Source organism: Postia placenta (genome assembly GCF_002117355.1).
Source record: "Postia placenta MAD-698-R-SB12 unplaced genomic scaffold POSPLAscaffold_8, whole genome shotgun sequence".
NCBI classification, from domain to species: Eukaryota; Fungi; Basidiomycota; class Agaricomycetes; order Polyporales; family Adustoporiaceae; genus Rhodonia; species Rhodonia placenta.
The window spans coordinates 1,227,578-1,244,194 of record NW_020169839.1 but is presented as its reverse complement, the minus strand read 5'-3'; the positions used below and the strand labels follow the sequence as shown (position 1 = coordinate 1,244,194).

Genomic DNA, 16,617 nt, shown 5'->3' with positions numbered 1-16,617 from the left:
CAGCCTCGTCATAGTCACAGTGGGCGGAGAGATACGCTTCTAGTGCAGCGCGGTCAGTGGCATTGGTTGCCTCGGGGTTGTGGGTTTTGAGTTTATTGAAGACGTCAGTGGGGTTACTGAGGAGTAGCGTCAGCAAAGCGCTGTCACCGACATGGGTGTGCTTAGGGGTGTAGATTGAGATCCTCTTTCCGCCCTCGGTCGAGGGGGCATTGAACTGGTCGAGGAACGAAAGGGTGGAAGACATGTTGGTGCGAGTGGGGATGTAGCGACTGGGTAGAGCTGCTATCGACTCAGCTCAAGTTCTTCCTCTTCTTATACTCTGCCAACACTTCGTCAGCCGTTCCAGTCAGGTTCGCCTCGGGCTCCCATGAGTCATCGGCTGTTGAGTAACCTTTCCACCTGACGCGATATTCGCGGCGTCGCATCCTCTTGTTCTCTCGGCGTCCGATGATGGCTTCGACTTCGTAGTTATCTTCGCCTTCGATAAGGTCAAGGGGTGGCCTCGTGTAGTTCGGACCATGGATCTCCGTTTCCGAGTAGGGAGATAGAAGCCATTCGTGGAAAACGGGGTGGACTCGCCAGGTGCTAGGCAAGTCTAGCTTGTACGCGACCATTCCGATCTTGTCTAGGACTTTGAACGGCCCTTCTCGCCTCGGGGCTAGTTTCCTGGACGGGTACGGCAGCTTCAAGTTCCGGGAGTCTAGCCATACCAGCTGACCTTTACGGAAGGAACCCCCTTTCCTTTTTACTCTCTTGGCCAGGACGTTCTGGGCCATCTCCATTGCCGCTGATACGACCTACGTAACCCTAACCCCTAACCTGGGTGCGACCTAAAGGGACTAGAGAGACGGATTATAGTCTTAGTGAGAGGGGAGTTAGCAGCAAGGTGTCCCGCAGTTCGAGTGAACACGAGAAACGCCCTTGGAAAAGGCTACGAACGATAGGGAAGGTACGAGGTGGCTTCGACACGTCGTCGAAGCTACTCGGAGGCTGTGGGTGGTTAGCGGAGACGATCGAAGCTCGGCAGAGCTCTTCGATGTATCGTAGAAGGAGGGGACACAACTCGATAGGGTGTACTTAGCTAGGGCGCGGTTCACAGTTTCTTTGACAATAGTCGAGGTCGAAGGGTTCGTCGAGACGATATCGACGAGTGAACGCAGTGGACGAGGTTTCGAGGTTACGCAGCGAGGGACGAAGTGACGCAGTTTTAGGCTTAGACGCGGGGCGAACTCGACTTATGAGCTCTGAACTCGAGGGGGGGAACCGGATCTTCTCATTTTTGGAGAAGTACGACAGAATTTATACTACACAGGACGCTACGACTATCGAAAGTGGCACACTGGTACAAGGGGCTTTGCATTGTTCCTCAAGAAGCTGCCTCACCGAGGGGCACATACCAAGTCCATCGGTGGAGTGACGTCATGCCGAACGCGGAGATGAAGAGAAACATATGGCCACTTCGGACCGGTAGCCGTCGTGAAGGCATGCCGCGAGGTTCGATACCTAATCGGGAAAGACCGGCTACTTCGGTGTGGCTTGGAGCGAAGCGCGCGCTTGGCCGAGCGGCGTCAAGTGGCCCTATTGTTCGCCGAATGCGGAAGATGTCCCGGGATCTACACGCGAGGCATCGGGACGACCGTGCCGAGCTTCGAGTAAGCGTCGCGCACCGTCGAAGATGTCGAAGAGCGTCAAAGGCGAAATCGAAGTGTTGGGAGACTGAGTCGAAGTGCCGGGCGGGATGCGACTGCCGAAAAGAGGTGTATCGGGGCCCAGCGGGGCTTGGCGCCTATCACCGCATGTGCTTCTTCGCGGATGTTTTGCAAGTCCTTGAGGCGATAAGCTGCTTGGGGCGTGTTTGATCCGGGGTGCGCGGTGGGTATTCCACGAGGTTCGTATCCCATCATGAGTTTGAACGGGGACGCCTTCGTTGTGGAGTGCTCGTGGGAGTTGTGAGCAAATTGCGTGGTGTGAAGATGGTCAGCCCACTTATCCGGGTCATTGGCAGTAAAGCAGCGGAGGTAGATCTCCAGCTCTTGGTTCACTCGTTCTGTCTCGCCGTCAGTTTGCGGATGAAATGCTGTACTCATGGCTGATTGGACCCCAGTCATTTTGCAAAGTTCCTGGAAGACTTTGGACGCAAATTGCGGTCCTCGGTCACTGATGATCTTGTCTGGGAGTCCAAACCACTTGTAGACCTCTCGGTACATTGCATCTGCCGTCCCAAGAGCGTCAATTGTTTTGTTGCATGTGATGAAAATTACCCCCTTCGTAAGGTTGTGGTCCACTACGACCAAAATGGAATCAAAGCCATTGGACGGTGGCAGGTCGGTAATGTAATCGCACGAGAATGTGCTGAAGGGCTTGGCATTTGCGCGAGGTCGAATGGGGGTGATGGGCGGTCGGGCTGGATGGGTGTTGACCTTCATTTGCTGGCAGATGCTGCAGCCGTTAACATAGCGAGCAACAAACTGGGCCATGCTCGGCCACCAGTAGTCACGGCGCAAGCCGAGGAGGGTTTTCTGAACACTGGGGTGTCCTGCGGAGGGGAGGTCGTGATAGTGGGAGACAAGACGCTTGCGAAGAGACTCATCTGGGGGTACATAGACCCGATCCTGGTATAAGAGGAGGTCATCATCGATGGACCAGTCTGTTCCAGTGCGTGGTGTTCCTCCGGTGCGCGCTGCAGTGAGGCCTTCCTTCATTATGGGGTCATCCCTAAAGGAAAGAATGGTGTCGCGGGTGTCAATGTCAATGGCAGCGACCCATACTTCCGGTGGGAGCATAACATCGTCGGTGTTGTCATTTGAGCCGTCGTCATGGTCGGGTCAGCGGGAGAGTGTGTCGCTCTGCACCATTTGGGTACCAGGAACGTGCACCAGGCGGAAGTCAAACATGGTCAGTTTACTTGCCCAGCGTGCTTGTCGTCGGTTCATGTCTTTGGCCTGCTTCCAATATGTGAGATTCTTGTGGTCACTGAGAATTGTCACTGGGTATGGGCTGCCAATGAGGTAGTGCCTCCACTCATCTAGTGCGTGAATGACCGCATATAACTCCCTGTCATAGATGTCGTAGTTTCTCTCTGCCGCATTGAAGCTTTGAGAGAGGTATCCGCAAGGATGCCAGTCGCCATTGTCATCGCATTGGCGTAGTACTGCTCCTGTTGCAAACTTGGAAGTGTCAGTTTCGATGGCGAAGGGTCGGTCAGGATCCGGCATACGTAGTACCGGTTCTTCTAGGAATGCCTTTTTGAGGGTCTCAAAGGCTTTCTGTTGGTCAGATCCCCAGGTCCAGGCAACGTCCTTCCGGGTGAGAGCAACCAGTGGTTGCGCTTTGTCCGAGAAGCCTTTGATAAACCGGCGGTAAAAGTTTCCAAATCCAACAAAGGCGCGTACTTGCCTGAGGTTGGACGGCACCAGCCAATCCGCAATGCCAGCTAGTTTGACGGGGTCCATTGCGATTTCTCCTGGGCGGATGATCATGCCGAGGAATTCGACTTCGGTGATGTCGAAGGCGCATTTCTCCGGTTTGTGGTAGAGGTCGTGTTGTCAAAGTCGTTCGATAACACGTCGTGTTCGTTCTTTGTGTTCTGCCTTGTCCTGGGAGAAGATCAGGATGTTGTCCATGTAAATGCAGAGCCAGCCTTCTTGAAGCATGTCTGCGAATATTGTGTTCATCATCCGCTGGAACGTAGCGGGAGAATTACACAGCCCAAAGAACATCACCGTTGGTTTGTACAGCTGTGGCGGTTTGCCATCAGTTCCGGGTACGATGAACACTGCCTTCCATTCGTCCCCTTTCTTGATTCGAACATTGTTGTATCCGGCGCGGAGGTCCATCTTCGTGAACATCTTGGCGTGCTTCAACTTGTCCAGGAGGTCGGATATAAGTGGGAGCGGGTATCGATCCTTGACCGTGTTCTCGTTGAGCAGCCGGTAGTCTTGACAGGGACGTAGTGAACCGTCCTTTTTACCAACAAAGAAGAATGGACTCGCCAACGGGGATTTCGAAGGGCGAATGTACCCTTTACTCAGGTTCTCCTCGAGGAACTTGTCGAGTTCCTTTCGTTGCTGCGGGTTGAGCGGATAGACCTGTTGCTTCATATCCGCGAAGCCCTCCTTGAGGTTGATTTCGTGGTCATATTCGGTGTGGTCTGGAAGTCGCGCAGCCGTGGCTTTGTCGAAGACGGGGAGGAGATCGTGTAGGTAGGACGGTACCATCTGTGGTAGCATTTTTTCTGTCTTGCCTTGGGCGTTCGATGCTGCCAGTTCGGTGGAAGTGGTGACGCGCCTAATGTCATGGTGGATCTTCCAGATCATACCGTTGTGAAGTCGTTTGTAGCCAGATGAAAGTTCAGGGAGTCGCTCCTTGAGCAGAGCGTCCCTTACGGCCAGGGGTTCCTGTTTTTCGTACTTGGTGATCATCGGTGCTCCAGATAAGTAGGAAATGATGAACTCATCATCATCAATGTCCTCCGCTTGTTTCTCGATGGACGCAATACCCGTTGACCCAAACCCATCCTCCCCGCGTTCAGTTTTGTCGATGCAGTCAGTTATAGTTACTGGTGGGGTGCTTATCCTTTCAAGGATGAGCTGAGTGACTCGGTCGCCGACTTTGACGGTGAATGGGAGGTTAGAGTTGTTGACCAGTAGGACTGAGACCTTGCCTCAGTAATCAGAGTCGATTACTCCTGCAGCGACATTGATTTCCTTTAGTGCTAGGCCGGATCGAGGTGCGATTCTTCCATAGTGTCCTTCGGGGATAGCCATGATAAGATCGGTGCCGACCAGGCCTCGTCGTTGGGCAGGGATGATGAGTTGATGCGCAGCAGAGATGTCATATCCTGCTGCGCCGCTAGTCTTTCGTTCGGGAAGGGTTGCGTGCTCCGAGGTGGAGATGACAACGAATTTGTCCTCCATTGGTTCTGGGAGTGGGGTAGTTATGGCCTTCTTTAGTTCTAGCCGGGCCACTCGCCTTTGGTACAGGTCCATCTTCCAGGCCCTGGTCTCGTCTCTTGTCCACCGGTGGTTCAGCTCCACTCGTCCGGTTTTCCAGTCTATCTTGGGGTTTTCGAGTTTGAGCCAAGTGTGGCCAAAGATAATGTCTTCCTTGCCGATGCTGGCGACATAGGCTTTGACGAATCGGGGTTCTCCGCTTATCTTGTAAGATAAGAGAGCTCTCCGCGTGATGAGTGCTTCTTTGTTCGGTGTTCCATCCACGTTGAAGACGGGGATGGGTCGGGGAAGAGGTTCTGTCCGAAGTCAATGTTCTCGGACGAATCTCGGGCTGATGAAGATTCCAGTTGCGCCGCTATCAATGAAAGCGCGTGCCTCGACGTCTTTTTGTCCCACAGTAATCGGAATGTGCAGAGCGCGTTCATTTCAGACTACTAGAATTACACGGGACAGTGAAACGGATACGGGCAGTGGTTGCGTCGGCTCACCCTGCCCTTCAAAAATCCTCCATTGTGAGTTCTTCGTACAGCTCCCGCTTCTCGTCGGCGGAGAGTGCCTTGATTCTGGCACGGAAGTCATCCTTCCCAGATCCTCCCTGGTTCGGCCTTCCACCCCCTTGTCGTGCGGCCACTTTCTTTCGGCAATCCTTGGCGCTGTGGCCCTTGATGTGGCAGTAGAAGCACAGGTTTCCGTCCCTGTGGAGCTTCCGATCGGCCTTGTTGAGAACGGCTCCTAGTTCCCATTTCCTTCCTCCCAATGTGGAGGCGAAGGTTGATGCAACGGCAGCGGCATCGATATCCATTGGTTTGCCATAGTCCCTGGTGTCTGTGACAACGAGAGCCCCTTGCTTGGCTGTGTCAGCGTTTCGTACTTCGTCATACCAGGCTTTCATGGTGTTGGGTCGATCCCTAGCGACCCTTGTTGCGAGCGCAAAATACAGCTCCTTCAGGAGTCCTTTGACAAAGTTGGCATGGAGAGTGTGGTAGTCGTTCTCGACGCGGTTGGTGCCATTGACCTCGGTGTCCTTGAGCTGAGCCTTTGATGCTAGCTGCTCGAAGCGGGTGACGTAGTTACCGAGGGAGAGTGCCATCTTCCTATCCTTCTGTCGTTTAGGCAGTTTCATCAGGATTTGATGTGCCTTGATTCGTGTTCCGTGCTCAGGGAATGCCTCTTCTAGAGCGGCAACGAAGTCTGCCCAAGTGGAATAGACCTGGACTCCCCCTGCCGACTTCTCGTAATACACGTCCGCCCATGTTTTCCCCAGATCCTTCCTCATCAGCGCTACAGTGAAGGCAATCTTTGCTTCATCACTGAGTCGGGTGTTGTTGGTGGCGACGAAGTAGGAGAGGATGCATTGGATGAAGCATCTGAGGTCCTCCGCCTTTCCGCTGAAAGGTTCAGGAGCGGGGATGTCAAGGCGAAGGGGTCGGTTGGCAGTTGACTGTTGGGATTGGTATGCTGCGAGGGCGACAGCGATGCACTGATCGATGTCTGCTTGAGTGAACGTTGCCATAGGGACTTCAACCGGTGCGTTGGTTGGTGCAGGTGGAGCTGGTGGTAGTTCTGGAGCCTCGATGGGAACGTACTGAACGTCCGGGAGCTCGAACGGTTGTTCGTTAACAGGTGACTGTAGGTTCTCTGTTGTTTGTGCTGGTTCGACGTTGATTTGTAGGGTGGCAAATACGTCTTCTGGGTGAGCGGGAGGGTGTCTCTGATAATAGCTGACAAGCTGTTGATGGGCAACGATCTGCGGGTTGGAGCCTTCTGCGCGAACCCAGGAGCTGCCTCGAGGATAGATGGGAGTCCTTCTTGTGGTGGTGACAAAGCAACGGTCTGCTCGGTCGTACTGGAGAAGGGGAGATCCTGCAAGGGCTGGTAGTCCCAAGGGAACCGGGTTTACTGCGTTGTTCGACGTGATGGTGGATGAGTTGTTCGACTAGGTGAAACTAGGAACGTAGCTTAGAAAGTTCGACCTTTTGATACAACGGTCTATACTCCTATATTGATGCCTGACTCGTAGACGACGAGCGAGGACTTATGGACAGTGCATCATCCAGAAGATCGAGCGAGGAAGTCGAGAATGACCACTACCCCAAGCGAAGAGGAGCAGAGACTTGAATGAATAACCAGGTCAAACTTAGGGTTCGACCGACTAATGGTACAACTACTTATACAAGTACTGACTGCGCACGGACCATCGTGTCTATGTGGTCGTGTTAGTGAAGAAAGAAATGTAGTGGTACGATGCCGAATATGAAGTGTGCACGGACCCCATTATGTAAGCTACATAATGTTCAACCTGCGGGTGAGCGCTAAGACAGGCGCCAGTATGGGCGCTAGTAGTACAAGGAATAGAACGGAAAGACAAATGTTTCAAGCTGTGTCAGTGGAGCCCGAGCTGTGCCGTGCACTGCCATCCCATCTAATCTAATCATACAGTAGATAAGGATTTGTCCATTGGAGCATATAGTACAGAGGTCGTGGGTTCGAGCCCACAGAAAGAAAAAAATAAAAAATGGCTAGATGCTGTGTCAACTCATGGCACTTCTCCCTCATTGCTTTCATTCTCTTTGCCTTTAGCCCCCAATGGTTACTGTGCCGCAACAGGTAGTTACTGTGAAACCTAACGCGGGACGAGTGCACTGTACAAGACAGTGAATATATTGACTTCAGTAGGCCATAAGGGACAAACTGAAGTCAGTCCACACGCGAGAGTGAGAGTCCTATGATACAAAAAGAGGGGACTGTATAGTAAGCCAAACAATGTCCAAACAATGTCCAGGCTACACCACAGGCGCTGTCACGAGTTGACACAGTGCCTAGCCATCTTTTTAATTTTTTCCCTTTCGTGGGCTTGAACTCGCAACCTCTGTACTATACGCCTGAAACGGACATTTCCTTATCTACTGTACGATCAGATTAGATGGGTGGCAGTGTGCGGCACAGCTCAGGCCCTGTGTCGCGACTTGAGGTCAAGCGACAGGAGAGAATCTAAAGGCTGGGGGCGTTCGACTGAATCTCACCAAAGCGATGGTGAGCAGCGCTCAAACCTAAGGCTAGGGACAAGAAATGTATTAGTTAGTGAAGGTAAGTAAAGGATACAAAGGAGCTTACTGACCTAGGGACAAGAGGTCGAAACTGAGGTCCCTAGGGCAGCAGAGGCCGGCTTATATACAGGGGGAGATAAGGGCAGGCTGTGCGCGCTGGTCCGTGCACAGCTGGTCTGTGCACAGACCAATGCGCACAGCCTGCCCTTATCTTCCCCTGTATATAAGCCGGCCTCTACTGCCCTAGGGACCTCAGTTTCGACCTCTTGTCCGTAGGTCAGTAAGCATCCCTTTGTATTCCTTTCTTACTTAACTAATATATTATCTTGTCCCTAGCCTTAGGTTTGAGCATTGCTCACCATCGCTTTGGTGAGACCCAGTCGAACGCCCCCAGCGTCCTTGTTTGGTTTTCCCCTGTCGCTTGACCTCAAGTTGCGACAGGTGCATCATCACCAGATGTCTTGTATGAACGAGTGTCTGTGTGAAGGGCTTCTTGAACATTCTCCCGAGTCACCTGCACCAGAGCTTGCACTCTAACAGTTACCGTATCTATTTTCTAAATTGAATGTTATCTCTGATAACAATGTGCCCCTCAAAGCCTGTATAGCTCTGATGGTAGCAGATCAATGTCTTTGTTGGCAGGGGATTTGTAGATCCCCAGGCAGTAGGGTATGGTGAAATGGGTACAGTGACCTACTTAACCAGCTAATTAGCCCAGGCCTGTGTGAGGGGTCAAATTAACCTATGTAATTTACAGCTAATTAGCTGGTATAGAACATGGCCTAATGAGCACTTTTTACCACTAAAGTAGCCTTATGTGATGTTTAAGTCACCCAGCAACTCAAGACCTGGACAGCAGCTGCTACTATTCATCCCAGGTCCGTCAATGGCCTTCAAATTCAATACATGATCTACTCTATTTTAGTCCCAATGCAGTACTTCGGGACGCTCATTAGCAAGAATGTCCTTCAGAAATGGCGCGTTGAGGTCGATGAGGTCGGAAACTGCAATTAGTGGTCTCCCTGGATAACAACTGCAAGGCTTAACTCTTACTGCATTTGGAACATGTCCAAAATCAGCGCAAGTCACTTAGCCCTATTTAACCCTATTTAACCCTGGTTTTTCGAGCCTCGTGAAATTTACGGCTAATTAGCGCTAATTAGCAAGGGTTAATTAACCGAGGCTAATTAGCCTGGCCTATTTCACCGTACCCTACCAGGCAGAGGTCTGATGAGAACGGAGAGAACGGCCTTCCGAACGAGATATCGCTCACTGGTCCTCGAATACAGATTGATTGTGCCAGGTCAATATTCATACTTGCGTGAGCGACACACCACCACCTAATAATCCTCGAGCTGAATATGCATACTGCTTCCAGACAAGGCCCTGATCAACAGCTAGGGATTGATTACACACATCTTATCTTCGTGCTGTACTTTGCGATAGGTCGTCTATCTCCCGGCGCGCAATCTCAACCCTGAATGATGATTGAAGCCCACCCACATACCTCTCGATCATGGCGGTGGGAAACCGAAGACTTGATTGACAAGGTGCGCTTTACAACATGATACTAACGATGCCGCAAAACTGAACTTGGCAGCTTGTTGGGGCATGGTCGACGAGCGACACTCCCGTCCAGTTCGGCTACAACCTCACACCACCGGTTCGTGACCTCCTTGAATGCGAACCCTTTATTATCTCTTACTCTTACTGTTGGAACAACGGTGCGAACGGCGCGGGGCGCGTTTGTCCGCGGGCGTAGCGATGCCCGTAAGGGACAATCGCGTGCGGTACGTACATCGCGCGGGGTCATTATATACTGCGATAGGGGCCTCCGGCCCCCGGCTACTCGCGCGCCCGAGCTTTCGAGCTCGTTCCTGACCACGCGGGGCTGCGTGTTTCAACACTTACTTCTTTCCAGTTCTGTGCGGGTACGCCCCTGCAGATTGGATCCCGTCCTTTGCTCTCTGTCACGATCTGCATTAAACTGCATTACCATCTGTAGGGCAGATATTCCTAAAGGATCCAGCGCGAGCGGGAGCAGGTCGCGTGGCATGCTACCGGAGTTTAATTTTGAACCGCTTCGTACTCGCGTGTGTCGTCGTGAAGCAGCTAGTTCCGGGGACTCGACGCTGGTAACGATGAGTGAGGCCAGGTCAGCGGTATCTAGTTCATGACAGCGGCACTGAGTGCGGCTTTGATACCACATCACAGGGGACAATTGTCATGAGCTGCAGACGCAGTCAGCCAGAACGCTCGTCAGTAAGCCCGTGTCGTGCGCACAAATACAATGAGATTTTCGAAGGACACCCCGATGCATACCGCGCCGACCGCATGTAATTCAAACCAAACTCAGGTCACTCAAATTCGCACGCGTTGTACATCAGCTTTCAACCAATCACAAGCTACTGCCGCGGCTTGCTGTATTCACATGTATTTTGAACTTATGTTCGACTCTTTTTGACTGGGTGCCTGACGAAGATTTGCTAGTACACTATGACCTCCAATAGCTCAACTGTGGATGGCACCTACATGCTCGTCACTTATCAGATGTGAAGAACATGCACGGATGTTCTCCAGCCACCTTGTATGACGTGCGTGCCCTTCTCTGCCTGGCGAATAGTGTCCATAGCATCGATCCAACGAGTCAATGACATCTTGAGTGAATAGGCTGGCGTCCAACGTTGCGAGATTGTTGCACGCTCTAAGAACAAACACGAACTCGTCCCAGCCATTTCTTCTATCGAGCTCTTGGACTACAGAGTCGATGTTGTCCCGCCCGAAACAATCAGGAATGGTGGCCATTGCAGATAGGACAGCATCGCGGACCTGGGGCAGGTCAGACTGAGGGACATGAGCGAGGAGCTCGAGTGCAGAAGCTAGTACTTGTAGGAAGTACACCGTGCCAAGCTCTCGCCTGGCAACTGGCACGTATTCAAGAAATCGCTTTACGTCTGTGTAATATGAGCACGATAGGGATCTGAATATGGTACGGCATAAATAAGGATGAGCAGCGACTTACATACCGAGGGCTTCAGCAGAACACACATGCCAATAAGACCACATAGTCCTGATGCATTCCACACGGACATTCACCGAGATACCGGGATGCATCAGCACGTCGATGAGCCAGCCGTGCCCGGTTGTTGATTCCGGCCCCATCGACTCGGCGCATCTACGTATGGCCCACCAGACTTGGTTCTGATCAGCGTGATGAACGGGGAGCCGGCGAAAGATGTCTACGTATATATTACCGAGTACTATCCGAGTACTATCCTCCTATACGGTGATCAGTCATCACATCGTAGGATGATATCCCGGGAAAGCGAGATACGTACCTTGTAGCTGCAACAATGCGGGAGGGCCTTCAGAACACCCAGCGCCGTCTCAATATCGACTACCTCAAGCCAATCTGGCAGGACATGCTCCACAAAACATGCTTTTCCCGCGGTCAGACCACCAGTTTTATTGTGTACATGCCAATTTGACGTGCTTACCGCTGGCACCGAGAGCAAGGTCACATATGCGTGCCGAACGCGTTTCCTCGTCCATCCACTTGAACCACGGTGATTTGTCCCTATTCATGATATATGCTGCGAACTGACAGACTGCTCTCGCAGAATTTGTCGGAGGCATTGCGCGCATCAGGTACAGGAGATGATCTACAACGCGCGCCACATCGTCGCTGTACAAAGGAAGAAAATCGTACTTCGCGAGGACGTCAACGCATAGATTGCCCATCGCAACAGTCGCAGCGGAGTCCTGCTCGCTCGAGAACCACTTGAGTGTTGGCCATTTCGCGTCAGGACCCACGACCGATGCGTGGGCCCGGCGCTCCAGAATGCGACACAATACATGGACTGAATCGTCGACGTCGCTCTGCTGGAAGCATGGGTGGATGACGGATGCCAGGAACGAGTCGTCCATGACAATTTGGTCGGCTTCTGCGAGCACGATAAGATTGGAGCGCAACCCATTGTCATACCGCCTCGTTGGCAGGCGGGTAGAGTAATCTTCCAGTTCCCTCCAGTTGGCAGCCTTTGCAGCTTTCGAGTACCATTCACACCATGCGGAGAGACGTGTCATGCACGCACGACGCAGATTTTGGATTTCATCTGCGATTCTCGAGCAAAGATGTCTCAGTCCAGTAGCTGACATCGAGGACCCCCGATACCTTCGTGAGGAAAGCGAACGGAATTTTGCAGCAGTCCACGCCCATGCTGTGCGGATTCTGATCCACATCTTCCGGAGTTGGATGGAGCGGAACCACTTGAGGGAAGTAGTGAGCCAGCACACGAGACGAAAGAACCACCACGCCGTCCGCGACTTGTAAGGGCACTCCGGCACGAATGCTGGGACGAACACAGAGCAGACAGAAGGTGCCAGAAGCACCACGACCAATACGGTCGCGACTATGGCGACGATGTAACTCAAGGACCAGAGGAGCTGCAGCAAGCCGACCAGGAACAAAGCCATGGAGATCTGTAAAAGCAGCGGCAGCATGTCGATGATGAATTGCACCTCCCATTTCTGCAGCCCACGTCGACGGGACTCCCATATAAGGACACTCCGCCGCGACATGATGGACGGACGATCGAGATGTTGGTGTAGCCATTGGCCGACGGCAATGGCAATTGAAGCCACGCACATGCCGCAGATCATTGCGGAAAACCACAGAGTGCTCGTAGATAAGATCCACGGTGTCGGCCTGGAGGTAGCCGCCGCGTCGTTCAGGGAAGCCTGCTGCTGCTGAGTCAGCTTGGATTGACCCGTCATCGTGCTCAGTTGAGCGGCGATAACCAGGAGCACTTCCGTACTTGGATCAGGATGCAGCGACGGATAGAATGCGACAATGAAGCCAGTGAGGATAGTCATGAAGAGACCGTCCTGGGACAGATTATAAGCCACAGTTATTTACGTGGTGACGAGGGGCCGTTAGCAGCTTACGAAGACGAGTAAGCTTCCAATGTCTTCCTTCCACTTCTCCACTAGAGCATTCTCAACTTTCCAGACTTGCTCCGCACAGAGACTCCATGGGTCTTCGAATGACTGTTCTGGTATACTTTCCAAATCGTCTCCTATGGCAGCAGTCCTGTGACGAGTTGGCAGATCCCCAACTATGTTGCGAGCTCCTTTGTTCAGGTCGGCATTAGAGGCACCCTCTGCGGCAGCGCTGCCGGACCCCGAGCCCCCGACGTCTCCACCGGCCTGACGAGTAAGTAGTCAACAAGGTGACCAAAGTTCCCGCAGAGCAGTAGAGAGCATACTGCGATGTCAGCCGCAACGCCCATATTGTTGCACACTTGTAGTGCCTCAAGATCAGTGCTGTTTGCTGGCAGGATTGCATTCTGCGGAGCCTAGGTGCTTGTAATCAATAAGTGAGCACATGGATATAGGACGACCCGGATATACATCGTGTTCCTTGTATATAGAGCTACACGTTTCAGGCTCTGTAAATGAATGCAAAATGACTGTTGCTAGTGGTTCAGCTGTGTCATGAAGTTGCTCGATATCATCATTGGCAGGCGGAGAGACATCTGCAGTGTGTTTGCCGTGGCTAGAGTGACGCGCCAAGGACTGAACGCTCCGGCTTTGGCTAGCCGATCTAGAGGCTCGAGGTAAGCTCGTACGTCCACGACGTCTTGACATGACTGCTGAGTGAAGACCACGACTCCCAAAGCTCAACCGGAAGGAGGTAGTGCGAACGTAGTTTGCGCTGCTAACCATAAAAGGACATGGATGACAATCGATACATATTCAGTATATGGTCTGCCGGAAAGCGCGCCCACTTTACTGGACCATCGCCTTACGTCCCAAAAAGGAAACGCGGCTGCAGCTTGCTGCTGCCTTCAGTGTCGACTTCGACCTATACTCTGCATCCTGTGCTATCAAATTGTGCACTTAAATTATTATTGTGCATTATTCTTGATTTTGGTAGACTTTCAGCATCATTAGACAATCAGTTTGAGGCAGATTTAGGGCCTCTAGTGGATAACATACTCGAAATTTAACAGGAATGTTACCGTAAACGAACAGAACACATAGCGCACTCTACCAGCATGATGGACCCTCAATTTAACTGTGTACAGTATCGCGACACGCTCTATGAGAGGCGCGATTGCACTGCGAAACGCGCTTCACGTGATCCGGAAAGTGCCGTAAGCGGCTCGTTCTGCAAACCGGGTCAGGTTTCATGAAGACTAAGTGCGAACGCAACGTGTAACAGCCGCGTTATCTCAATAAGGCGCTAGTGACCCACATTGAGCATACGGACAATAAAGATTGCATCTGTGCCCATTCATGCTGTACATCGCCAGAGCTCCAGCCTGTAGCACATAGACAGTGCAATGCTTAGCTGCAGATAACACAGGTACAGAGTCGTAGTGAAAGAACTCGGGGGAAAGGGCCCGATTTCTGGTGCCTGAGATAGGGAAGCCCCGATCTCTCCACAGGCGTCAAAGTCAGTCTCGCACAACTGCGGCTACACATTCTTTTGACATGTGGTCTACGTGATTTAAGCCTGAAATGCTTGTGCTCTCTAGACATTGCCTGTAGGCATGTCGAGCAGCATAAATAAACGCATAGCGCACAAGCTGACGGAGGCGAAGATGACAATAGCACAAATATGGTGTGCACCGTGACCCATCGCCGCTGCGTCAAGACTCAAGGAACAAGAGATGGACTGCTCTAGTCTTCCGTACAAGTAAATAGTACGTGGAAATCCTCATTAAATCTTCTTGTTCTGGGATATATGGAGCCTATCTGACACTACATCCATTTGTGCAAATTGGCGTCGACGTCATTCACGAATCTGCTGTTCTTTACACGTCATGCTTTAAAACCAAATCATGGTATCTTTAGTAATAAGCAGTTATCCCTTTGAAATCTCGTACGAACTTTGTTGCAGTGGCAGCAGTGCCTTTACACTCACTAGCTCTCAGTGTTGCCCGCCTGCGCTCGATATGCCAAGTGCCCGACCCCAAGGCACTGGCACGTCATATCCTGACTGAGCCTAGGTCTTCTCTAAAGCATAACATTCGTTCCCATCGCAGTCACTTCTCCAGACCTCCGTCCCCCTCTACTGCTCCGACATGAGTTGTCGGCGCGCCCACATTGTCGTTCTGTGCGTTGGATGCCCGGTTCTTAAATCCGCCCTGGTACATTCCTGCCGCGCTTCATCTAGCCGTCTCGTGTGTTGAAGTCCGCATCGGCTGTCCCTTCTGAATCCTGCTCTGGGGGGGGGGACCTCTCCTCTGAACCAGCTTGTTTACGGCAACCTTTATTCCTCTCGGCGCCGTCTCTCGATTTGACTCCCTCGTCGTCATCTACGACAAGATATGATCACAGTCACACGTGCGTTGTGTCCACGGGAGCTCACACTGACTCCGGCGTCAAGTGTGGATCTACTAACAGGCCAGCAGTGCCCTGGACTAGTTAGTCCAGCGCGACCTTCGAGTCTTCCGCTCTCTCGCCGAGGACATGCACAACGGGTACCCTAAATACTATTAAACCCGAGCGAAACGGTGCCCTCTGGTATCTTTCGGACCTAACATGGTGTCATACTATGGCTGGTGTGCAGGCAGACTGCAGTGCCCAAAGAGACAAGGCGAGATGTCGGCCAATAACAAGGCCCGACTGCTAGTCAGCTGCGGCAAGAGATGGAGAACGACGATCAAATTAGGCCGAGAGGATCTGAAGCATGCACCCCAAATCTGCAATTTGCGGCATCATCTCCTGCGCGCGGGATGGGCTGCTGCCGGGGCCTGGGACGGGAAGGTGTGTATATATGCCGTTTCTGCACGACGTCGACCGGGGGAACGGGATACGGTATACACATTGGCGCACGCACAACCTACACGCGTCTTATGACTAGAAATAAAACACAGATGGTACAGAGAGTACAACCGAGCAGGCGGCCGAAAGCAGTGCTACAGAGCGAAGCGAAGATGGGTATGAATAGCGCGCAACACAACATATCATGGCAGAGTGTCCACTGTCCGGGTCCCCTCTTCATCCCTCCCTTCGCGGCGGGCGCGACAGAGACACCATTGATTGATTCGTTCCCACCTGTCAGCTATCCGGCGAGTTCCCAGCTTCCCGGAGCGCAAACCGTTGCCAGAGATCGACAGCCAGGCACTGACGCCAGCCAGCAACGAGCCCGCGGTCACCAGGAACCCATCAGCAGAGCGCGGGCCGCGCCCACCGCTTTGGATCCCGATCGACGTCGGCTAGCAGTGAGGGGGGGAAAGTTGAAATGCCTGCCGGCGGCGCGATACGCCATGGCCACGCGGAATGATCTCGGCGGACACAATTTCATGTCGTCGTCCGTCGTTTAGCGATAGTGATTGGTGGAGTAGAGCCTCATAATGTAAGCCGCATCGGCACGGGCGGACAAGAGGGGGAGGGAGAGGGGGAAGGGGGTGCGGGCCCGTATACGTATGGGATATAGCTAGCGGATGAAGAGATGGACAGATGGCAGCAGGCAGGCAGGGGGGTAACAGGGGATGATGGATAGATGGTGTAAGAGTGTGAGACAGAGTCAGGCCCCGTGTATGGGTGGTATGGTGAGTCGTCGAGGCAGTAGATATGCGACACCCCGCGAGGGGCAAAAGATGAGC

General features: G+C 52.6%; 2 protein-coding genes across 2 annotated transcripts; both read right to left on the bottom strand.

Moving 5' to 3' along the window:
• Positions 1–1,578: 1,578 nt before the first annotated feature.
• On the bottom strand, positions 1,579–6,888 carry POSPLADRAFT_1144326 (hypothetical protein; the record flags this gene model as incomplete). Its single annotated transcript, XM_024485692.1, has 2 exons — positions 1,579–1,744; positions 5,480–6,888. Coding segments are annotated over 2 exons (1,575 nt in total), but the record flags the coding sequence as incomplete, so codon positions are not given.
• A 3,657-nt stretch (positions 6,889–10,545) lies between these two features.
• POSPLADRAFT_1144036 (hypothetical protein) lies at positions 10,546–13,290 on the bottom strand (the record flags this gene model as incomplete). The annotated part of the gene is made up of 7 exons (XM_024485650.1): positions 10,546–10,755; positions 10,829–10,979; positions 11,022–11,278; positions 11,338–11,438; positions 11,497–12,886; positions 12,947–13,207; positions 13,267–13,290. The coding sequence occupies 7 exons, from the start codon at positions 13,288–13,290 to the stop codon at positions 10,546–10,548; spliced, it is 2,394 nt and encodes a 797-aa protein (XP_024338441.1).
• Positions 13,291–16,617: the final 3,327 nt, after the last annotated feature.